Raw genomic sequence first — 23,583 nt, 5'->3', positions numbered from 1 at the left:
CTGGGCTGACAAGACCTCCCTCCTCCCCCTGGCAGGGAACCATTAATCACACAGGCCTGGGGCTGTGTCCACGGCAACACAGGGCTGCTTGTGCACACGCACTCCCCCATGCTGTGGCCATCTGAGTCCATCTCCTGGGAGGGGACAGGCACACACAGGCCTGAGCTCTCTAAGGCACAGAGAACAATAGCAGAGCCCCTGCCCAGGGTTGCTGGGGTATCTCCCTCCTCCTTTACAAAGTGAGTAGGGGAGAGAAACTTGGCTGGGCCCTCCATCCAGCCTAGACCAACAACCAGGAAGACTGCCTGTGTCCCAGCTTCCAGTGAAGAGGAGGCTGAGCTCAGCACTGGACAGGACCTGAGTGTTCAGCATCAGGAAGGAAACTGGGCTGGAGGCCCTGCTCCCCTCCTCACAGCCTGGCCTGCTCGGTGGCTCTTCCTGGCTCTCTGCAGAACTCAGGGAGCTGCTGGCTGAGGACTCCCCGCCCCAAGCAGAAATAAGAATGAAGTGCCTGACCTCCTACCCTGATCCGGGGCAGTGCCAGCTGCCGCGTCCTCACCCCCTGGCCCACCTGCTGCAGCTGGTGGCAGCAGCCCTGTATGTGGAGCCCCCGCTGAGCCCAGGCCGGCTCTCCGGTTACACTGCACTATTAATATTTAAAACTATCTTATTAGCCTCTGCTCATCACTTATTCATCGTGCTTGTCTGCGGAACTATCTTTACAGGCGGGCTTTGATTTGGCTTTTTGGGACAATTTGCATCGAGGCAGGACAGGCACGGGGACTAGGGTCTACCTCCCCTACAAGGGTGTCATGCTGCTACACAGAAGCCAGTGCACTTGCCACCTGGGGCCTGGGACTACCCCAGGCAGAAAGCAGGAGTGGACGGAGAGAGAGGCAGGTGGCTGGCATGCAGGCTCCCCGTCCCCACTGTGCGGCTCTCCCTGAGCAGGTCGGGGCCCGCGGGGACGCAGACCTTTCTCCTGGGCCTCCCGCCGCCTGCGCTCCTCCAGGTCCAGCTTGCTGACCAGCCTCCGGCGCTGCTGCAGGAACTCATCATAGATGTAGGCAGGGTCGGGTGCCCGTGGCGCTGGGGGCCGGTAGGGCGAGCCAGGCTTCAGGGGTCCGCTGAGCTCCCCGAAGGTGGCCGCCTGTGGGAGGGAGGCCCGCTGCTGGCCCAGGATGGTCTGGGTGGACTTCTCGAGCTCAGCCAGGAAGGGCCCAGGCCCAGGCGGAAAGGGCTGGTGCTCCAGGCTCCCTCCCTCTCGTGGTGGCGGCGGAGGTGGCTGGTACTTGTCCAGAGGGGCAGGCTCACGCTTCCGTGGCCCCTCGTCTGCTTTCTCCGGGCAGAAGACCCGCTCCACTTTCACCAGCGGCACGGCTGCCTGGCGGCAGGGCTCAAATGCAGCCGGGTGGCTGTGCAGAGAGTGGCTCTCGGCCCGCCGCGTCTCCAAGGTGTTGTCCATCAGGGACACGGGGTTCCAGAGGGCCGTGGGTGCAGCATGGAGCTGGGGCTTGGGTGAAATCAGAGGTGGTGGCCCCCCAAAGTGCTGCGGAGGGTCGCGGCCACCTGGCTCGTGACGGTTTGGTCCTGGCCTAGGGAGTGAAACCAACCCGTCAGTCAGGGAGAAAAGACCCTTCAGCCACCCACAGGCTTCCCTGGCTGCCTGCTGCTCCTAAGATGACACAGATGGCACACAGCCCCTTAGAGAGCCAGTGCCAGTGGGGCTGCAGGGAGGGGGCACACGCTCCACCCCAAGGATCATCGTTTCTGTCTTTCATTTTTTATTTTCCTTTTTCTTTCTTTTCTTTAAAGACTTGGCCGGGCGCAGTGGCTCATGCCTGTAATCCCAGCACTTTGGGAGGCCCAGAAGGGCGAATCACGAGGTCAGCAGTTCGAGACCAGCCTGGCCAACATGGTGAAACCCCATCTCTACTAAAAATACAAAAATTAGCCAGGCATGGTGGCAGGCGCCTGTAATCCCAGCTACTCCAGAGGCTGAGGCAGGAGAACTGCTTGAACCCAGGAGGCAGAGGTTGCAGTGAGCTGAGACTGTGCCATTGCACTCCAGCCTAGGTGACAGAGCGAGACTCTGTCTCAAAAAAAAAAAAAAAAAAAAAAAAAAGACTCACTCTGTCACCCAGGCAGGAGTGCAGTGGGGCAAGCTCGGCTCACTGCAACCTCTGCCTACCAGGTTCAAGCGGTTCTCCAAGTTCAGCCTCCCGAGTAGCTGGGATTATAGGCGTGCACCACCACGCCCAGCTACTAATTTTTCCTATTTAGTAGAGATAGGGTTTCACCATGTTGGCCAGGCTGGTCTCGAATTCCTGACCTCAAGTGATCCACCTGCCTTGGCCTCCCAAAGTGCTGGGATTACAGGAGTGAGCCACCGTGCCCGGCCCTCCAACACCCACGGTAGGTGTGTGCAGGCTGCTCCAAGAGGACGGGGAGGCTCCTAGCCTAAGCTGCTAGGGAAGGCAGAGACCCTCTCGGACCCGGGACAGATCCAGTTTCGGTCGATTTTCCCACCTGCTTGTGTGAATTCCCCTAAGGGCAAGCGTTCATCCTCACTTTCCATGGGGAAACCCACTCTATATACTGGGCTGTGGCCCTGCCACCAGCACCCTCTCCTCCTGCTGTGCCTTGTAGGGACACATGACACAGGGCAGGCTGGCCACCTTCACAGGGCAGTACGCCTCCGTCCCCGCAGGCAGCCACAAGACAACCTTCTAGTGTCTGCCCAGCCAGAGCCAAACCCACTGTGAAATGAAGATCCTCCCAGTCAGGATGGGGCCTGTGCCGAGACTGCCCCCCAGTGGCCCCTGTCACAACTGCAGCGACCCCAAGTGGCCTGTGGTAGAGGTCTCAAAGTGTCTTCAAGGACCCAGGCTAAGGCCTGCTGAGGCAGGGAGGGAAAGAAGGGATTTCTAACATCAGAACCCTTCCATTAAACAAGAAGCTGCCCCTTAGTTGCACTAAATGGCTTGTTTCCTCAGTGCAATTAAAACAAGATTTAATCTACTCAAAGGGCTATTTTTAGTATTGTTTTTCCAGCTTATTTTTAAGAGACGGGTCTCACTGTGTTACCCAGGCTGGAGTGCAGTGGCTATTTACAGGAGCAATCCCACTACTGATCAGCGCGGGAGTTTTGACATGCTCCATTTCCAACCTGCCCTGGTTCACCCCTCCTTAGGCAACCTGGTGGTCCCCTGCTCCCAGGAGGTCACCATATTTGTGCTGGACTTAGCTAGGACACCCAGTGGGTATAGCACACTACAGCCGAGAACTCCCGGGCTCAAGCGATCATCCCATCTCAGCCTCCAGAGTAGCTGGGCCTACAGGCATGTGTCACTGTGCCTGGCTATCTTTCTTTTTTTTAAAGGGAGATGTACTCACAGGATGTCTGGACCAATACTGCGCAGTGACCCTGGGCAAAGCTTGAGGGGAAGGAAGAGGCAGAGGCCACAGCAGGCACATGGCCAGGCTCAGGGATCTCTAGCCTGCCCGGGGGGCCCTGTTTAAACACAGCCACCAAGGCTCTCCCTAGTTATTCCAGACTCCAGGCCAAGGGACAAATCCGATGCTGCTGTCCCTCTTAGCAGAATACAACAGGGAACCACAGGAAGAAGCTGTGTCCTTAAGTCAACAGCAAAGGAATAAAACCTGCAGGAGAAGAAATATTTCATGCGCCACACCAAGCACTGAACAGTTTTCTAGCATGGAGCATGAGGGCCCTGTCAGGCCCCCGAGTTCACAGTGCTGTAAGGCCACGTGTGCAGCCGGCCACAGGGGTACCATCGCAGCCAGGGCAGGCCAGGCCCTGCTTCCCATCATGCCCCAGGTCCTAATAAGACAGCTACGCTGGCTGGAAGCAGTCCATGGGTGGGCAAAGTCACAACACCTGTGCTGGGGCCCTGGGGAGCCCTGAGGAAGAAGATGCCTACAGGATAACATCAGGGCACCCTGATGTTATCAGGCCATGCCAGGTAGGAGCTGGCTGCCCTCAGTCCTCTGGGTAGTAGGCAAGGCTGAGTCTGAGAGGCCTCAGGGACGGGGGCTGGGAGAGGCAGAAGGGATCTCACTTCGGCTGTGCCGGGCCTGGTGACAGTCACTCCCAGTCATCCCTGATCAGCGGGGGCGCATTCCCTCGCTGCCCTACTGGATAACGGAGGCAGGCAGAAGGGAGCACAGATTTTAAACTGCAACGCGCTTCTGTCCCAGAGCCCAAGGGTTTCTTATCCCAGGACGGTACCACAGCCTTGAGAGCTGGAAAGATGCTCAGAAATCATCCTACCCACCCTCCTTTGTGGACAGTTGAGGAAAGTGAGGCTCAGGGAACAGAAGCAGTGTCCCTAGGTCCCTGAGCTGGGCCTGGAGCAGAGCTATGGAAGGCTGGCAGGTCATCCCCACCAACTCTGGCTGAGGGTCTTAGCTCAGCCCTTCAGAGTGAGCCCTGGGGGTATATGACGTGGGGGCCTGGGACCAGCACAGCCCCAAGGCAGGAATCCCAGGGCAGGCAGGAGCAGGGAGGACTGGGGGCACTGGGGCCCAGCTCATAAGACCTGTGTGTGCAGCCGGGGTCCGAGGGACCACCACACAGGTTCCTGGGAAATGCTTTCATAAAGGGCTAGAAAACGGGCACGTGTTTTACTATTAATACAAAAGCAATAAAACTCATTTTTTTCCTTAAAATCAAAAGCTGTCCCCTTATTAAAAAGGAAGTCCAGGCTCAAAAGCAGAGGAAGATGGAGAGAACAGGTATTATTAGTAATTAAAGCTTCCACCTTGCACTCTTCATCTGCTGTGAATGGCCTCCTGGGAACTAGGTCAGGCTGCGTGTGCAATGCCCTGGCTCTCAACATGGACTTGATTGGTCTCTTTACTTACTGGTGGGGATACCTTTGAGCAATCCATTTTCTTCCTCAGTCTCAGCTTCCCCATAGGCAAGACAGGCATTATAACGTGAAGATGAAAGAACAGAAATGAAAGAGGCAGGCAGAAATGCTGGGGCAGGATGTCGGGCAAACAGGAGGTGGTCAATACACGCTGAACAAATCGGAACGTGAAGGCTCATCCCTCCTTCCTTCCTGGGGCTCACTCACCTGGTGGTGCTCTCCGGCCTGTGCTCTGCCTCCGCCGGCACCGGGGGCCGGCCCATGTCCAGGTGCTGCTCCAGCACCTGCTGCCGGAACTCCGACACCTGAGACTGCCGGTCCTCCTTCTCCTGCCGCAGCCGCCGCTGCCGCGCCAGCCACTTCTCCTCCTCATTGGTGCGCTGGATCAGCAGGGCTGTGGCAGCACTGCTGCTAGGCAGAGAGAAGATGCCATGGTTGGAGATGAGGCTGGGCACCGTGTGGTGTGGGGCGGGCACCGGATGCAAGGGGTGTTGCACGGGCTTGGGCGTCTGCAGGCCGGCATCCTTCAGCTTCTCTGTGGGGAGAAACGCGGTCAAGCAGGATCTCAGCCACGTGGGACAGCATGCTCCCTCCCCATCCTCTCTCACCCAACTGCCCAGAGAAACCAGAGCCCTTCCAAAGGGTTCTTCCCGCAGCCAGAACCAAGATATTCAAAAGGGGCCCTATGGGAGCTTTCAAGAAGCATGTCTTGTCCCTGGAACGAAATGCTCCGTGGCTGGCTGGCACAACTCTTGCCCAGCCAGTGCGGTGCCAGAGCCAGCTCACACTGGCTCAAAGAGCAGACTATTAAATTTCCGGGAAACATACAAAAGCTGGTTATTATTACCAGACAATTGTTTCGTAAACTTATAGGGAAATAAAATCAACAAAGCACTCAAAATTTATGCCTTCCTAATGCCCCGGCTACATTTCGCAACTGTCCTCCTGGGGTCGCCTATACCCACTGTGCCTACGTCGTGTGCCAACATGCCTCTGCTCCCTACTCCGTGTTCAGCCACGCCACGCTTTTAGGGTGAACTCAGCTGGGGAACATTTACACCACAGCAACCGGCAGGTGCTGCGATTCAGGGCTCCTCCCCACGGGTGGCTGAGACCTTGCCCAGCACAGCCCACCCACGCCCAGGTACCTGCTCGGGTTGGGGTCAGCTGCTCCGAGGGCTTGCCTCGCTCCTCAGTGGCATGGACACGCCGCCCATGCAGCTCGGCCACAGGCAGGAAGGTGGGCTCCAGGGCCGTGGCGGCCAGCAGCTCCTTCTCCCGGGCCCGCTGCTCCCGCTGGCGCTCCAGCTCACGCTCGCGCTCCTTCTCACGCTCACGCTCCTTCTCTTGCTCGCGCTCCTTCTCGCGTTCACGCTCACGTTCCTTCTCCCGCTCGCGGTCAGCCTCACGCTCACGCTCGCGCTCCCTCTCCCGCCTTAGCTCCTCGTCCATCTGCAGCCTGCAGCACGTGGAAAGAGTTGGGGGCTCTGCTGCACCAGGAACAAGAGAGGGACCTGGGGCAGGCCCTTAAAAAGCATAACCAGGAACGAGCCAGGGCGCTAATCCGAATAGTGATGGGAGGTGAGCAGGGTTTCACTGGCGCAGGAAGAACTTAAAGTACACACAATCGAAGCGGCTTACAAAATGCCCAAGCACACCCGAGAGCTCCTCGGCCTGCAGGCTTACTGCAGGAGACCACGGCTACCGAGACAGGCGCTATTTCAGAGCAGAGCCTGAACGATCATTGTCCCATTTGGCAGGTGGACAAACTGTGAGAATAGGCATGGCCAAGGAGTCCAGTCAGGTTCCAGCCCAGGCTTTCTGCCCGGCTGCCATCAAGGGACAGGGAGGGCAGAGGGGCTCCTCGGCTCGAGACGCACTTACCTCTCTGCACTGAGGCCAGACATGCGCTCCGAGTGCAGCGCTGCTAGGGATGAGTGGGAGAGCTCGGGGGGGTAGCGGACCCCAGAGAGGTGGAGGTGCATCGCTGATGGGTGCAGTGGGGGCAGGGAGCTGGGGGTGGGGATGGGGTAGAATGGGGACCTCAGGGCAGACAGGCAGTAGGAGTCGTCCATCCTGTGCAGAGAAGACAGGGCTGTGAGCAGCACATAAACCAAGGGGAAGACCCAGCCCGGTTGACAGGTGTGTCTCAGCCAGGTACACACACCTGCCTGAGCGTGGGGAATGTGACAAAATGGCTGGGGATGCAGACCATGCCTGCTGCTAGCCTCAAAGCCCCTTGATGCCGGAGGCTGCTAGGTGCCGACAGCTTGGGGTTCCGGGGCGCCGCCTGCCACCCCCCTCGGCTCAGCCAGACCAGCACAGAGTGGTCAGGTGCCCAGGCCCTTCCAAGGCTGGCCAGCACGCTGGGCTGCCCTGACGTGGGGTGGTCCGTGTCGTGACTAGGATGAGCAGAGCTTCTCCATGGACCCAGGCCAGGCCACAGTGCCTCCGGGGTTTCCTGCTACACGGCAAAGCATCGCCTCTCCCACGGGCAAAGCCTTGCTCTCTTAACAGTGACTTGCTGTCAGTGGACCCCCCTGTGAGAAGGGCAGGAGCCAGGGATGACAACGCAGTCACCAAGGGGGACTGCCTACCAGGAGGGGACCCCTAATGGGCCATCAGGGCTGAATTTGGGCTCAAAGCTGGGGACGATTTCAGGGGCTACTCTAGACCCTCCCCTGGGAGCCTGGCTCCCAGGTCTTAAGAAACACCTTCCCTACCAGGTTCCGTCTTGCCAGGAACAGACCAGCACCTAGACGAGAGGGCGCGTGGGGGGCGCCTCACCTGAAGGCCGGGTGGGGGAAGGGGTGTGGGGCCAGGTAGCTGGGATGGTAGTAAGCCGCAGCAGTGGCCGGGTCCAGGCCGAGGGGAGGCAGTGAGGACATGCGGAGGTCGTCGGTGGTGTGGTAGGGCCGGAAGCTTCTCAGGTAGTCCTCAGTCACGGTGCTGGGGGGCACCACGTGGTGCACAGGCCGCTGGAGGCTGCAGGCGGGGATACGGGGTAAGGCGGGGACAGGTGAGTGGAGACCTGCTCCTGCGTGGGGGGACGGCTAACCTCCCTGCATCACCCCTGGCGCTCAGTCGGCACCCACACTCCTGGCACCCCGAACGAGGACGGGGCTCAAGCAGCGGGGGGAGCGAGCTGCCACTGCCACCTCAGCGGGAAGGGGCACAGACGGGGCTGCAATCCCCAGGGCTGAGCGGCCGACCACCATCTGGCAGGCACAGCCTCATCTGTGCAGACCGCAGGCTGCCTGGGGACCCAGACCCTGAGCACTGTGTCCCCACCTGGCCGCCTCACTGAAGTCCCCGCCGACCAACTTACTTGAGTGGCGGGAAGCGGGAATCCTGCACGACTGAGCTGGGGGAGAGGCCGAAGGGGTAGGGGGTGCTGAGCAGGTGCGAGGGGATGGCTGGGCCCCCTGCCTTCTCCTGAGGGAGCGGGGGCTCCACAAGGAGGCGCTCCCGACCTCCACTGCTGCTCCTGGAGCCGGCATCCTGCGGGAGGAGAGCATCCAGTCATGGCGGGAGCCTGGTATAGGCCACTGCCCACAGGACACAGCCAGGTCTCCTGACTCATGGGAAGGCGCTAGGTTTAGTTCATGTTCTAGAAACATCCTTTCCTAAGGCTTTCTACACAAAACATGGTGCATGTGGTGTAGGAAGCAGAACCGTAAGGAAGGGGATGTGGCTCCCACAGGTCTCGGGATCCGTCTCCCTCCCTGGGCCTCCTCAGTCCAGCAGAAGAACTAGAACCCCCCAGAACCACAATGTGTGCACGTGAAGGATGCGGGGTGGCAGGGGCTCCTGCCTCCACCCCTCCTGGTGTGGACATCCGAAGGTCACACCAGACACACACCCGGGGAAGCAGACACTGTTGGCACCCAGCACGCCGTGAAGCGAGTACCATGATGTAGCCAAGACGTCAACTGCGCTGACAGCTGCCCACCTGGCCTCAGATGTCCTGGCCCCGGGGCCCACATGGAGGGCAGGGGCCAAAGGAAGCTGGCACTGCCCCCGGGCTGAAGGTGCTGGTCTGCCCCCAACCACTTCCTCCGGTGGCCCTGGCCCTGGAGCCCACCAGAACAGGCAGCAGCTGGGCCCTGACTGGCCAGCTGGGGTGCCGGCCTTCACACACACACGGCGGGGCAGGGAAGGCGACAGCTCGCCTGTCCCAGGCTCCTGGACAGACAGTGGACCTGGGTGTAGCTGGGAAGTGGCCCAGAGGACTCAGATGAGGGGTCTGCTCCAGGCACAAAGCAGGAGGAGGCAGTGGCCCAAAGCCCACCTTCCGGGCTGAGGTCCTTGCCAAGTTCAAGGATAGGCCGTGCCACCCCTAGCCACGCAGAGGCTGCCCGGCACACCCATCCACACGGGGTCCAGCCCGGAGAAACCAGAGCGTGAAAAGGCCTTGCTTGTTCCTGTTATTCGTGTGACTGAGGAGGAGGAAGAGGAGGAGCAAGAGGAGGAGGAGGAGGAGGAGGGAGCCGGAGCGAGCCTCAGGGCGGCCCAGATGGGGGCTGTGCTCTGGACTCTGGATGGCTGCCAACCCAAGCGTCACTCTGTCACTGGGGCAGCCGCTCTCAGCCCCAGCATCTTCCCCATGTGGGGACAGCACTGCCCAGGCCTACCCTGACCTGGGGGTGTCTGAGAGCCATGGCCACGCTGGCCCCTCTGAGCTTCCCAGGGATGCAGAGCCACGGGAACCCAGCCCTTCCTCACGTTCCACGTGGCCATGTCAGGTAACGACTGCTGATCAGCTGGCAGTGCTCCTGAAGAGCACCAGACCCGCTCTGCCTCCCTGAGCCACGAAATGCCAAACACCCAAAAAACAAGGAGGCCGTGGCCGTCTCCCCACCAGATCAGCAGGAATGATGGCCCAGGGGCTCTGAGACCTGCCCCCACCGTGGAGAAGCATCTGTCTCCCAGGGGCCATGCCTGTGTCCCTGACCCGCCAGCCCCTCTTCCTGGGCCATCCATCTTCATGGCGGCAGACGGTGACCCGGCAGCAGCACATGGCACCGCGCAGAGGCAGTGCAGGCAGCCCCAGCCGGCGCCTCCCCACTCTCCACCCTCCAGGAGACAGTCAGCGAGGATTAATCGGAGGAGCCGCCGCCGCTGCCGCCTGGAATCTTCAATGAGAGGCAGCATCTGCTCCCTTCCTGCGGGCTGAGCCCCGGCCCCCCTTCTCTGTAGGGTCCTCCTGGGTTCATGACCTCTGACCTGCCTTTCCAGGGTGCTGGTCTCGAGGGTGGGAGGTACACACGGGCACTGATGCCCTGAGTGGGGCCGGGAACTTCCTATTGAGGGGCCAGCGCCTGGCCTTGGGGTCTCCAGCCGGTGTCAGCAACCGGGGTAGTGGAGGAGTGGCCGAGGGGCCAACCTGACCTTGGGAGACCTGGCCATCCTGTCGTTCCTCGTGCACACATCAGTGGCATGTGCCCGTCACGGCATCTGCTCAGAGGGCAGCGGAGTTGATGGCTATGAACGGGCAGGCGGGGGACGCACCAGCAGGGTGGGGGCCCGGACATGGCAGGTGCGTTGCCAGGCTTGCCCACCTACCCCAGCCCCGTGAGGCCATTTCCAGGCTGGGCTTCTAGCTCCTGCCTCACGCCCCTACTACCCTACCTGGCATAGGGCCAAACATCTGAGGAACGGAGCACGAGAAAGGAGACACCCTGTTCCTAGGGTCTGGGATGGACTGAACGAGACGGAGTGGCCCCTGGCCCCCCAGCATCCAGGTGGCACCCCAATGAACACCAGGCCCAAAGCTACTGGGTCTCTGGATGCCCAGAACAGGGGCCTTGCCTGCTCAGGCACCCAGGGGACCTGGACTCACCCTCCCAGGCTGGTGGTGAGGCCTCCAGGGCAGGAGGGAGACGACAGCCAGGGGGTTCAATCATCACCCAGCCCTGGGTGACCAGAGTCAGAGGAAGGCTGAAGGACAGACCTCGACCTGAGGACAGCACCCAGGGAGAAGCTGCCGACAGCCCAGGCCTGCCGCCCTCCTCCGCATGCTGCCCGAGCCACGGGCTGGGTCAAACGGCAGAGCATGGGGCCCCAGCCGCCCCGCCACAAGGAGGGGCCTGTCCCCGGCCCAGACACGGCCCTTGAACCCCTTCTCCCCTCAGCCGAGGACAAAGCCCTGCTCGCAGGCCAGATGGCACCTTCCTGGCCTGGCTGAGGACAAATAGGGAGTCCGGGAGGCTGGGGGGCAGCCAGCAGGCGGGGCAGGGGCCTGGCGAGCCAGACCCACACGTCTGTGGCTTCCGTCTGGCTGGCGCCCGGCCAACCCTGGCACAGACACCTGGGAACTAGGTCAGCGGGGCCTGGAGTGAGGCACAGGGCTGCCCCCCACCCAGGCAAGGCCCAGCAGGCTCGGCAGCTACCCTAGAGGCACCCCGATAGCAGCAGCCGGGGTCTCACTGCCGTCTCCACAGACAGACGCATCAGGGCGCATCTGTGGGCAGCTTTTCATTTCTGAGCAGCGGCTGCAGCCGCAGCTGCAACGATGAAAGAAAAAAGGCGGAGGGGGAGGAGGGGCGGAGGGGGAGGGGGTGGAGGAGGAGGGGGAGGAGGGGCGGAGGGGGAGGGGGAGGAGGCAAATCCGTCATTCTCTGGTGATTAGCGCAAGGGTTCCATAGTCAGACAGGCAGGACATGCCCTGTTAGCTTTAAAATAGGCTTTTTCATCTCATTTCTCCTCTCGCAGCTCCAACTACCTGGGAGAGAGGGGTGACCCCGAGAAGGGGCCGAAAGCCTCCGGCCCGGCAACTCCCGCCTGCATCTGCAGACTCGGAGACCCCTAACGCCTCATTGCCACAGCTTTGGGCGGGGTGAGAGGGGAATCCTCTCTCCGCCTCCCCGCTACGAGAGGATTAAATTCCCCGCTGAGCCTCTGTGCCCGAGCGAGGAGCCGTACATCACCTGCTAATCCAGCTCCCGGCCCCACACCTTCCCTGGTGGCACCGTGTTCCATTAAGCGCCGCGGTGGTAAACTGCTGGAGCGGATCTGTCGCGCCCCTGCTCTGCTCTGGGGTTGCTCAATGTTTCCGAGGCGGTAAGGACCCTCCAAGGAGGGACCAGCTCAGACGGAGTCGTCGCCAGGAAAGGCGCTGCAATCCCCTCAAGGCGTCCCGGGTCTAGGCCAGGAGCCCTGGTCGGGGTCAAGGCAGTGGCTGGGTGCAGGGTCCTGGCTGGTAGAGGCTCCTGGTCCAGGCTGGGGCAGGGAAGCGGCCTCCCGTGAGCTGCGGGCGGTGGCACCAACAGCCAGGCCCCACCAGTGGGGCGCAAGGAGCCTCAGCTATTTGAGTCAGGTGATTCAGGGCCCCTGGGGTCAAGGCTGGCCCTGGGGGGTGGCCTCTGGAGGCAGCGGAGCTGGTAACAACTCCCTCATCCTCCCTCAAACCAGGACCAGGGCCGCCTTGGGCTGCTGCAAGCCCTGTGGGGTATGGAGGCCCTTCTGGCCAGGGTCCACCCTCCAGGCCACGCCCTGCCCCTCCGGCTCCAGACCTCACATGAGGATGAGTGAAACTAAGAGAGGCTTTGGGGGCAGAGGAGGTCCAGCAAGGTGAGGACCCCGGGCAGGTTTGTCCCCTCAGCCAGGGAAAGCGTGAAAGGAAGCAGAGGCAACGTCAGGCCCTGGGGGTCCCAGTCCGGAGCTCCCAGGGATCCCCACTGCGACCCTGGATCAGGGCCTGCCCCGGGACTGTCACCTGTGGACTGAGGCTGGCTCCCTTCCCACACCTCTGGGGATAGAGGACAGACAGGCCCTGATGATGACCAGGTGGCTCCAATACCCATGTCCCCCCTGGGGGAGAGGTTGCTGCAGGGAAGAGCCACTCTCCCCTCCTCCCCACCTTCTTTGTGGTTTAATTAGTATTTCCAAGTGGGGCTGTCCCTCTGGGAACACAGCAGAAAAGTCCAGGTGACAGCAGCCCCTGAGAATCGCTCTTAATTAGGAAGCGCCCACTCCAGGCTGCGCGCCAGTGGTGGGGGGCCGGGAGAGCTGCAGGTAGCCACCTGAGGGCGCGCAGGCCCCAGGCAGGGGCAGAGGAGCAGCTCCCAGTGCCAGCTCCTTCCACACAGGCAGGCCCCAGTGCAGAGCGAGGGGCCCACAGACATAAGGAGCCCTGAGAACGGGGAGGGGCCTCCGCTGGGAGCCCCAAAAGTAAGACAGAAACACAAAACCCACCAGATGTCTTGTTCTGACAGCGTCTGGGCTGGAATCTTTCCTACCTCAATTCTTTGTTCAGTTCACAGACTATGACAAGTCACAGCGAGTCTGCTGGGTGTTCAGCAAACACCACTTTATGGCTCGACGGTGTCACAGCTTGAACTGGACTGCCACCCCCGCCCATATCCCGTGTTAGAGCCCCGATGCCCAGGGCCTCAGAACGGAACTGCATTTGGAGACACGGTCTTTAAAGAGGTGACTAAATGAGAAGAAGGACGTTAGGGTGGACGCTAAACCAACTGACTGGTGTCCTTATGAGACGAGGAGATCAGGACCCAGACACGGAGACACCACAGACGACCCAGGGAAAAGGCAGCCACCAGCAACCCGGGAGAGGCCTCTGGGGAAACCAGCCCTGCCGGCCCCCAGATTGTGAACTTGTGGCCTCCAGAACAGGAGAAAATAACGGGACACCCCCAGCGGGTGGTTTCTTCTGACAGACTGATGCGTGGGCCGAGGTACTCACCTGCACAGGGCCTCCAGGAGGGTGCCGCTGTCACCCTCACGTTGCAGAGAAGGAGAGGGAAACTCGGGGTGGGGGAGGGGGTGTCTTTGGAATGTAAACTCAACCTCGAAAGCTCCAGAGCCCCCAACGGATGCCTGAATCCAGCCTCCCCACTTAAGAGGACGCTGGGCTCCCTGCCCGGCCCCACTCACCTGCCGGCTCTCACTCCTCCAGACGCCATTGACGGTTTTGGTTGGAGCGATGGTCACCACGGGGGGTGTGCTGGGCACGCTGTGGCCCCCAGGGGGGACGATGATAGGGCCCATGGGCACGCGCTTGGGTGTGCTGGCGGGGGAGCTGTGGTTGGTGGCCGGAGAGGACACAGGGGACGACTCGCTGCTCAGTGAGGACCCTGTGGAGGAGAAGACGGTGGCCTGAGTGGGAGCCGCGGTGACAGCCACTAGCAAGTGCCAGCTGGGGACCTGGGCTCCAGCTGCCCCCCTGCCCCAAGTGAGGCCCCAGAGCTCCAGGTCTACCAGCCTCGTGGGCCCCCACCCAAGACAGGTCCTGAGGCCCGATCGGGTCAGCAGCTCAGTCTACCCCGGGCACTCCCTATCCCTTTGCCCCACGGGCCCTGCTCACGTGGCACAAAGCACAGATGCTCTGGTGCCCAGGGCCGCCCACCGCCACCAGACAGAAGGAGCCTGGGCAGGGCGGGCAGGACCAGTGCCTGACGTCCCTGAGTGAGAGACGAAAGCAGTACCTTCCGGAACAGACATGGAGCCCCAGAGTTAGAGAACACATGTATTTCTAGGAGGTGTCGTGAGCCAGGGGCCTGTGGACATCCCAGGACACACCGGCCAGCTGGGCCACGCACCCTGCCCCACCGAGAGGCAGCTCCACATGTGAGCAGCAGAGACCCCAAGCCTCTGAGTCTTCCCAGGGAGCCCCCATGTGCTTGGGGGCTCACAGGAAAAGGTGCCCCCTCCGGGGGCTCCTGTCAAGCAGGGGACACATGGGGCTGGAGCGCGGCAGGGAACAAACATAAGAAGTGGTCAGCACTGGCCGGTCGCAGTGGCTCACACCTGTAATCCCAGCACTTTGGGAGGCCGAGGCGGGCGGATCACGAGATCAGGAGATCGAGACCATCCTGGCCAACATGGTGAAACCCTGTCTTTACTAAAGATACAAATATTAGCCGGGCGTGGTGGTGGGCGCCTGTAGTCCCAGCTACTCGGGAGGCGGAGGCAGGAGAATCGCTTGAACCCGGGAGGCGGAGGTTGTGGTGAGCAGAGATCACGCTGCTACACTCCAGCCTGGTGACAAAACGAGACTTCGTCTCAAAACAAAAAAAGAAGTGGTCAGCACCCCTCTACAGGGCCCAGCCAAGCAGGGACGCAGTGCGGTGGTGGCTGAGGAAGCCCAAATGGCAGCCATTCAGGGTGACCCATGGTAACCCTGGGGCAGTTTCTTTAAAAGATCCATTTATTTTTAAATTTCAGAAACCAAGATATAATTCACTATCTTTAAGGGTACACATCAGGAGGTTTGCCTAGGTTCGCTGTTTACAACCACCACCACAACCTACCCCAGAACTCGCCCGTCGCCTCGGAAAGAACCCCTCAGCCCCCAAGACACCAGAGGGATGGAGAATGGGTGGCTGCAGCTCCGCTGGTAGCAAGGGGAGGGTGCAGGGCAGGCAGGAGGGCTTCCGGCCTGGGTGACTGGTGGCTACAGCCAAGAGGATACCCCAAGGGCAGGGGGCACGGACGGGCAGGGCCGCCCCGGCCCATCTGCAGGTGCAGCAGGGGTTTGGACGGGGGAGGATGGGGGAGGACGGGGAGGAGTGTTCCCAGGCCCTAAGGGAGGGGGCTTCCTCCATCATGGAGCAAAACTGCCTTCTCAGACCAGGGCTCCCCTCTGTTGTCTCCCTCCCACCCAGGTCAGAAGGGGACCAAGTATGTGTGGTGGAAGGGGTATGGGTGAGGATGTCCAAAGGCACCTGCTCCAAGAGTCCTCCTGTCCCCAAGCAGGCACCAGCCTCGCTTCCAGAGCCCCCACCCCCTTGTTGTGGGGGTCAAGTCCCCGTGACTGAGGCCACAGCAGCTCCCCAAAGCTGGGACTGCCAGTGAGGCCTGGGCCTGGGGCTCCAGAAGCTCTGCTGCTTGGGGGTCAAGAGCCCTGCCCAGCCTGACGAGGCCCAGGGGGTGCACGGCTGCACACTCACACCCCCGATTCCGGCTGGCCTGCAGCCTGCGAGGGGGAGACCTCGTGCCGCTCACACAGTTGTGGACTTGTACACAGGTCAGTGTCCGGCTCACCCTCCCTAAGCCCCTTCCCTGACACAGGCCCAGGGCAGATCTCCGCCCCCAAGAGCCACACACAGCACCCAACTGGTGTTCAGCACAGGCCAAGGTCCCCAACAAGGCAGGCCACAGAGGTGTCCCTGGATTCTATGGTATCACAGCACAGTGTCCCCTGGGGCAGGTTCCAGCAGGAGCAGGCGCATGTCCACCCACCAGCAGCACTGTGCGTCCAGGCACCCAGACCCCGTGTCACAGCGGCTGTGCAAGCTCACACTTGGGCCCATGGGGACAGATGCTGCCGTCTGAGGAGGTGCGGTACAATTGGGCACCTTCTGTTTGCAAAAGCCCCACTTGGGAGGCACCTGCAGCCCGGGGCATGATAGAAGCAGGGGTTAGATGCCTTTTCCAGAAGGAGAACTCCAGCCCATCAGCTCCCGGCATGCTGCCCGACTTCTGTTCAGACCTGGCCTTGGTTCCGGGGGCAGAAGCTGCCTCATCTCCCCTTCACTGTGTCTGCAGTGGGCACACGCACATTCACCAAAGAAAACTGCTGCCTACAGGGGGTGCCCAGAGGCCTCAGGCAGCCAAAGTGGCCTCAGTGGCGTGACCAGGAGGCAGAGCCCCACAGGCATCCCAATGTGGAAAACAGAGCTTTGCTCTCCAAAAGGTGCTCCCTCGGGGTGGGGCAGCTGCCCCATCCCCAGGGCACAGTCCGTTGCCTCCTGCAGAACGCTATCTGGGCCTCTTTAATGTGGTTTCCTGGGCTTGTGTGCAGCCTGTACAACTGGACAGGGCAGCCCCACAGCAGACACTCAGTCTAGCCAGATCGGCCACGCCCCGGAGCAGCCCTGAGGCACATTCACATTCTCCCCAGCAGCCCCTGAACTGCCCAAGGCAAGGCCCCCACCTCATCACGCTCCCACCCACCAGGATCTGGCCCAGGTGGGGAATGAGGCTGAGAGCTGCTGCCCTTGAGGCGAGACCCACCCCCAGACCCCCAGATGGACTAGCCAGCCACTGCCCACACCCCGAGAACTCCACCAAGCCAACCCCTGGGACTGGACACTGTGCCGGCGGGCTACTAGATCCACCCGAGGAAGGGAAACGCTGGCTGCAGGGTGGGGCACCACGCCCCTCACCTCGGGGGCATAGGGTGGGGACAGGAGAACAGGCCTCAGCCCTCCTGATCTGTGGGTTCGTTCTGGACACTGGCGGTCTAGGTGCTTTTCTGTACGTATTTAGATTTTGAGAAAAAGTTCACTTTAAGTTTTTGGGGGAAAAAAACAAAAACTAGGGAAAGGATCTTCCTGTAAAAAAGGTTCCATGGAACCTCCATGGCTCTTGGGTTTCAGTTGTTACAACTTCACCGAGCTGTGATTCCATCCCGCGTAACTCACCCCCAGCGCACGGCCCCACGGTTCTAGCACGTCCAGAGTTGCGCGACCATCACCACAATCCATTTCAGAGCATTTCCGTCACCCCAAAAGGAACCCCCTACCCATGAGCAGCCACTGCCCTCGCCCCAGGCCCCACACGCATCGGCTGTCCGCCTCTATGGAGGGGACCTGTTCCGGAGACTTCACATCAAGGGAATCCCACCGTGTGGCCCTTCTTGTCTGGCTCCTCTCACTGGGAGCCGTGTTTTCACGGCTCATCCACATTGCAGCAACTAAGAGAACCTCTCCTTCCCGTGGCTAAGTGACAGTCCACTGTGTGCCTCTGTCCACCCACTCCTTACTGGTCCGTCCCTCAGCTGGTGGCATACAGGCTGGGCCCACCTTGTGACCGCTGTCAACAGTACTGTACCCACCACTTTTTTTTTTTTTTTTTTTTTGAGACAGGATCTCACTCTGTTGCCCAGGCTGGGCTGGAGTGCAGTGGTGCAATCACAGCTCACTGTAGCCTCAACCTCCTGGGTTCAAGTGATCCTCCCACCTCAGCCTCCTGAGGAGCCGGGACTAAAGGCACGTGCCACCAGGCCCGGCTAGTTTTTTGTTTGTTTGTTTGTTTTTGGTAGAGACAGGGTCTTGCTATGGTGCCCAGGATGGTCTCAAACTCCTGGGCTCAAGTGATCCTCCCGCCTCAGTTGCCCACAGTGCTGGGATTACAGGCATGAGTAACTGTGCCTGCCTCACCACCCTTCTTCATGGGAAGCCCTCCTGTGCACCCGGCCCAAACCCAGGGTGTTCCCGTCTAGATTCCAGTAGCTGTGAGTGGGGGAAATGTGGACATTTGTGATCTGGATCTGAAAAAGGAAATAAAACCAACACACCAAGAGCCGCCACCCCACCCAGGCAGAGGCTGCCGAGAGCTCATGATCCGGGCTCCTGCTGCCCAGGGGAAAAGTTGGGGCCAATGGCCAGGTGGGCTCTGGGTCCTCCCTGGGGACCGGAGAGTGGGGAGCTGGGAGCAGGAGCTTCCGAGCCCCACCATGTGCCAAGCCCCAGGAACCTCAGAGACTTCTCTGTACCCCAACTCTACAAATGGGGAGAACCTTATAGCCCATGCCATAAGGGGATGCACAGAGACCCGGAGCTGCCTGGCTCCAGACCCCATGCTGCCCCAACCCTCTGAACCCCACCTCCCAGAGAGACCCCTCACCATGACCAAGGCAACCGCCACTCCAGAGTCTCTGAATGAGCCTCGTTTCTAAGCACCAGTGGGTGAGGAAGTTAAGAGGGGTGGGTGAGGAAGTAAGAGGGGTGGGTGAGGAAGTAAGAGGGGTGGGTGAGGAAGTAAGAGGGGTGGATGAGGGGTGGGGAGCTTCTCTGGGGCAGGGTCTTGCCTGGGGCCAGGGGAGGCCATTGACACTCAGAGGCCTAATCCCTGCTGGGGGGTGCTACTCATCAGACCAGCCAGCTCAGCCTCGATCGATGCCCCCACAACGCCAGGCCCATTAGCGAGGCTGGCACCTGGCCCTCGAACCCTCATTCTCACCGCGTGGCTGGAGCAGGAAGGTCTGTGATTGCTGTAATTAACTGGCGGTATTCAGCCAGGAGTTAGTCAATGAAATGGATCCGGATTGGAGACGACAAGAGGCAGCCCGTGTCCGCGTCACCTCTGCTGTCTGACCTCAAAGATTAGCGCTGAGGCCCACGGGCAGATGTAATTAACAGCTGACACCCCAAAGTCAGCCAGGGAGTGTATTGAGGGCGAAAACAGGACTGCAGCGCCACAGCAGCACCTGCCAGCCACCCAGGCTCAGGCCCACCCTGCCAGGCAAAAACCACCGGCACCCCGTGAAGAGTCATCGGTCTTTAAGAGGTACTTGGGGGCCAGGCCGCAGGACCACTCTCCAGCACACTGTAGACCGAGGCGGGCGTGGCCTCACCGTGGTCAGGCCCCAAAGCCACAGGCCCTGGCCAGGCCAGCAGCGAGCATGGAAGGAAAGGGAAGGGGAGGGCAGGGCACTCTGAGAGGTAAAGACTCCCCAGCCGAGCTCAGCACAGGCATTCCCCAGCTGCTGTTCTGCACAGCCCCCACCCACCCCAGAGCCCGGCCCCGCTGCAACTACTCAGGGGAACGGCGGAGGGAACAGAACGGTGACTATCGGACGTGCTTCCCTAAAGAGGGTCGCTGGAACGTCTTTGTGAGATGCCATGGCCAGGAGCTGCCCAGAGCTTAGCAGGGCCAGAGCCCCAGGGGACGGCTCCGGTGTCCACAGCCCATGCTTAGCCCATGCTGCCGATGGAGACACAGGTGAGGGGCAGCTTGAACAGATGGGTGAGCGACAGACCCCTGTCTCAGACCCTTAGAAGGAGGGTCCCCAGCTGCACTCTGCCCCCCTGCTTTCAACCATGCAGGGGCAAGTGCCGGCCAGGGTAGGAACCCAGGGGACCCTGTGTGTCTGCTAACCTGGAGGCTCTTCCTGTCATCTGTTCTGTCCCCAAGTCAGTGTTTAAAATTTTCTTTTTAATTAAAAATATTTTTAGAGACAGCAGGAGTGCAGCGGTGTGATCATGACTCACTGCAGCCTCAACCTCCAGGGCTCAAGTGATCCTCCCACCTCAGCCTCCGAGTAGCTAGGACTATAGGCATGCAGCATCACGCTCAGCTCCCAGCTCAACCTTGAAAAGCTCTGGGCAGAGTCCACTCAGCAGGAGCCTTGGTGTGCCACGTGCCATGACTCTGGAGCAGACACGCCAACGGCGATGCCAGCTGGGCCCTCGGCCGGTGTGGGCTGGAACAGCTGGAGGGAGGGCGGGGCAGGTCCACAGAACCTGTGTCTGCCAGGGCTGCTCCTCCAGTCTCTACCCTCGCCTACCGACCTGTTTCCATCCAAAGCCTGGGAACCCAGCCATGGGCGGACTTGTGGCGACATGGACATGGAAAGGAGCCCGGCCAGAGGGGGTCCAGCACCTTGGCCCAGGAGGCCCATGGGAGCCGCCAGCCAGTGAGCAGGCAAGTGGGACAGGAGCTGAGTCACCCCAGCCACTTTCCTTGAAATCCACCCAGTGGAACGGGAACAGCAGACCTCAAAGGAAAGAGCCAGTCAGCCCCCCACCCACTGGGAATCGTGTGGGTCTGGAAGGTGAAGTCCCCATCGCACAAGTGACAACAACAGGCTGGGAAAACTTCTGGAGTCACCGCAGCCCTGGTACACGGGACAGCAGGCACATCACAGCGCAAGGCTGAAGTCACGCCGCGACCCCCTGCGTTCCAGGGAGAAGCAGGAGACGAAGTAGCAGCAGCCGCCCTACAAGGCTCCTGGGACAGGGCTCTCCCAACCTGCGGCCTGCGTCCACCCACAAGGCTGCAAAAGGGTGGGGGGGCGTCGGCCAGTGGCGGGCTCCCACGCCCACCCTACCATCATGTGCCAGTCATCAAACCCACGCTGACAATGGGAGGTGTGGGTTTCTAGCTTGAGATGCGTTTTGCCGGGGCCGATTATGTGCTGAACAGCGTGAGGTTAGATGCTGGACCCTGGGAGCCGGATGGAGCCGGGAGAGTCCGCGTGAGGCCAAAGGAGCTGAGACAGGTACCCTGAGGGAGGTGGGGCATTAGGGTGAGGAGGAAGAAAGGGGTACAGGGGCTGCGGGGAGGCAGAGGGTGCATCAGCAGAAACCGGAAAAAATCACCCTTATATCCAAGTGGCTAGGGGAGGCCTTGCCTCCATTATCCCAGGACAGGCCCCCATCGGCTGACACGCCAAGTACTGGGCTCCTCCACCCTGCCCAGGGCTCCTCACTGTGCTATGCGGAGAAGGGGTCAGGCTAGGCGGTGGGGTCCTCTCCGCGGGCCTTGCTCCCCTCCGGCTCTGGCTTCCCCTGACCACCAGCCCCCTACCCCCCCAGGCCAGGAGAATGGAGAGGCACCATGAGGACGCCCGCGGCGCTCACACCTGCGCTGGAGACAGAAGGGCTCCAGACGCCTGCAGAGCTGCGGCTGCCGCAGACTGACACCCACGCGAGGCACGCCTGCCAGGTGGGATCCTTCCTCCGTGTTTGTGTTGCTGTTTTCTTTGAGAGGCAGATTTCCGAGGCAGCGGCAGAAAGGGGGAGCCTCTCCCCCGCCCAGGCAGGCTCCACGGTGGAATCATTCCTGCAGCAACTCACGAGGAAGGCTCCGTGGTCCCTGCTCACTCAGGTGGGATCTTGGTTTCAGGTTGCACCAGGGACCGAACAGTAACCGGATCTGCCTCCCCTCTTGCCTGCAGAGCCAGTGACAAGACGAGGCAGGCAGCCAGCAGACACCACCAGGGGAAGGTGGCACAGGGCCCCGCGGGCCTCGATGACAAGAGAGCAGTTCCAGCCCCACCGCCACCACCTGTCGGCCCCGTCCCTGTGGCCCAAGCCGGGCTGTGGGTGGCTGGGCCACTCCTGCCACAGGTAACACAGCCGCCAACACCTGCTTGTAGAGGCCTCTGGCAGCTTCCAGGGCAGGTACCATGAGCCCCCTGGCCGGTGTTAAGGGAGCAAAGTGTGGGCAGGGAAGCCATGAGTCCCAGCCACGGGGCTGGTGACAAGGGGATGGGGTAGGAACGGACTCAGACTCTTGTGAGCCCAACCCCAGCTCCCTGCACCATGGGTGGTGCTGGGGCGAGGTGGGGCTTCCTCTCCAGCCAGGAGCACCTGCTCAGAACTGTCTTCCAGACGGCGGCTCTCCAGTCCACCTGGGAAGGCTCTGGAGCCACCCTGTTCCCAGAGCGCCAGCCTCCCAGAGCAAAGGCCCACAGCACGATTGCCCCCAACTGTTTCCAAGGGAGGAGGTGCCTGGTCCCAGGTGCTGCCTGTGCCTCCTGGAGCAGCTGAGGACACGCGAGGCTCCCTGTACCTCCGCCCCCTGCCGCCTTGGCAGACGGGCGCTGCGTCCCTGCGGGAGGCTGCTGCCTGCTGCACACGGCAAGCAGATGCCACACAGCTTGCGAGGGCGCCTGGCAGCAGCCCTGGCTTCGTCACACAGCAGTGGGGGCGGCGGTGGAGGCTCCACAGCCTGCCCTCTGCAGAGACACTGGGCAGCCCCCAGCCTGGACAGCTCCAGGGCAGGCCCCACAGCTTTCAGACCCCAGCCTGGCTCAGGGCTGCCTTCAGGGTGTGGAACTGGGGAGCTGGAAGCACAGGGCCTGGCTCCAGGCACAGGCGTTCCCAGGGCACCCTCGGGGCAAACACCTCTTATTCAGTCAGTCAACAAGTACCTCCAAGGACAAGGGATGATGTGGGGATCCCGACACACCCGCAAGGCAGGCTAGGCCTGGCGCCCAGGAGGCTCAGAGGGGAGTCAAAATCTGTCCAGGGCAGGGGGTGGGACACAGGGCTGGGACCCATCCCCCAGTCTTGGGACTCCTAGGCTGAGGTTTCAGATGCCTATGGGGGTGGTTGGGTCTCTGTGCAGAAGAGGTCCTGGTAGGAGAGGCAGGGAGGGAGGCGGTGGCCAGGCCGCCACTCCGAGGAGGGGACAGGTCCCTGCTTGTACCCAAGGACCCAGTGCCACCCGAGGAGTCTGGGCTACGGTGGGAGCTGGCCCAGCTACGTCAGAGGGAGGGCTGGGCGGCCCCGGGGACATCCCTTTGGTGGCTGGGACAGTGTGGGAGGAACAAAGAGACCAACAGCCACCAGGGCAGAACAGGGTCAGGGACACCTCGGCTCAGACTGCCCGGGCCGGTGGCTGGGAAGGGGCTGGGGGTGCAACCCAGGATCAACTTGGGGTCACGCCCAAACCTGCGGCCCAAGGCTCCTTCTGGAATGTTCTGCGTGGGGCGTGGGGCCGGGGCACTCCAAGCCCCATTTCTCCCAGAAAGTCAAGACAAACAGGCAGCCACCTGGCCCTGCCTGCACCACTGGGACAAGAGGAAGCCACTGCAGGCTCCCGGCCCAGAGCCATTGATGGGGGGAAGCTGTGGCGGACCCGCACCTTCCAACCCCACCGGGGAAGCACGTGCCCTCCCAGGGCAGATGATGGGGGTCACAGGAGTAGGACGGGGAGTCGGGGGAAGGGGTGGCAGTGGGTGGAGGAGTGGGGGAGGCACGTAGGAGGTGGGGGTGGCAAGAATGGGGAAGGTGAAGAGAGGCAGCATTAGGGTACGGGGCAGGGAAGGGGAGGCGGGGGTGGGAGCCAGGGTGGGGCCTGCTGCATTGTCGCTCATGCCACCATGCCCGGCTGTGGCACATTCCCACTGAGTCCTCACGATTCATGAGGTAGAGACCTGCTCCTCACCCAGGAAAAAGTAGAAGCTCAGAGAGGCGAAGCGGCCTGCCTGGAT

General features: G+C 61.4%; 1 protein-coding gene across 9 annotated transcripts in view; it reads right to left on the bottom strand.

The window, feature by feature from the left end:
- The window catches only part of GSE1 (Gse1 coiled-coil protein), a 501,636-nt gene that overhangs the window by 13,214 nt on the left and 464,839 nt on the right, over nt 1-23,583 (bottom strand). For all 9 annotated transcript variants that reach the window (XM_054452602.2, XM_054452603.2, XM_054452604.2 and 6 more), the window contains 7 exons: nt 13,791-13,990; nt 8,224-8,396; nt 7,683-7,880; nt 6,780-6,971; nt 6,044-6,354; nt 5,103-5,430; nt 976-1,595 (listed from right to left, as the gene is read on the bottom strand). In XM_054452602.2, coding sequence (XP_054308577.2) covers nt 976-1,595; nt 5,103-5,430; nt 6,044-6,354; nt 6,780-6,971; nt 7,683-7,880; nt 8,224-8,396; nt 13,791-13,990 — 2,022 coding nt within the window. The remainder of the gene's footprint in view (nt 1-975; nt 1,596-5,102; nt 5,431-6,043; nt 6,355-6,779; nt 6,972-7,682; nt 7,881-8,223; nt 8,397-13,790; nt 13,991-23,583) is intronic.

Source organism: Pongo pygmaeus, chromosome 18, assembly GCF_028885625.2.
Source record: "Pongo pygmaeus isolate AG05252 chromosome 18, NHGRI_mPonPyg2-v2.0_pri, whole genome shotgun sequence".
In the NCBI taxonomy this organism is placed as follows: domain Eukaryota; kingdom Metazoa; phylum Chordata; class Mammalia; order Primates; family Hominidae; genus Pongo; species Pongo pygmaeus.
The sequence above is the reverse complement of the archived record's forward strand: the minus strand, read 5'-3'. Positions and strand labels throughout refer to the sequence as shown.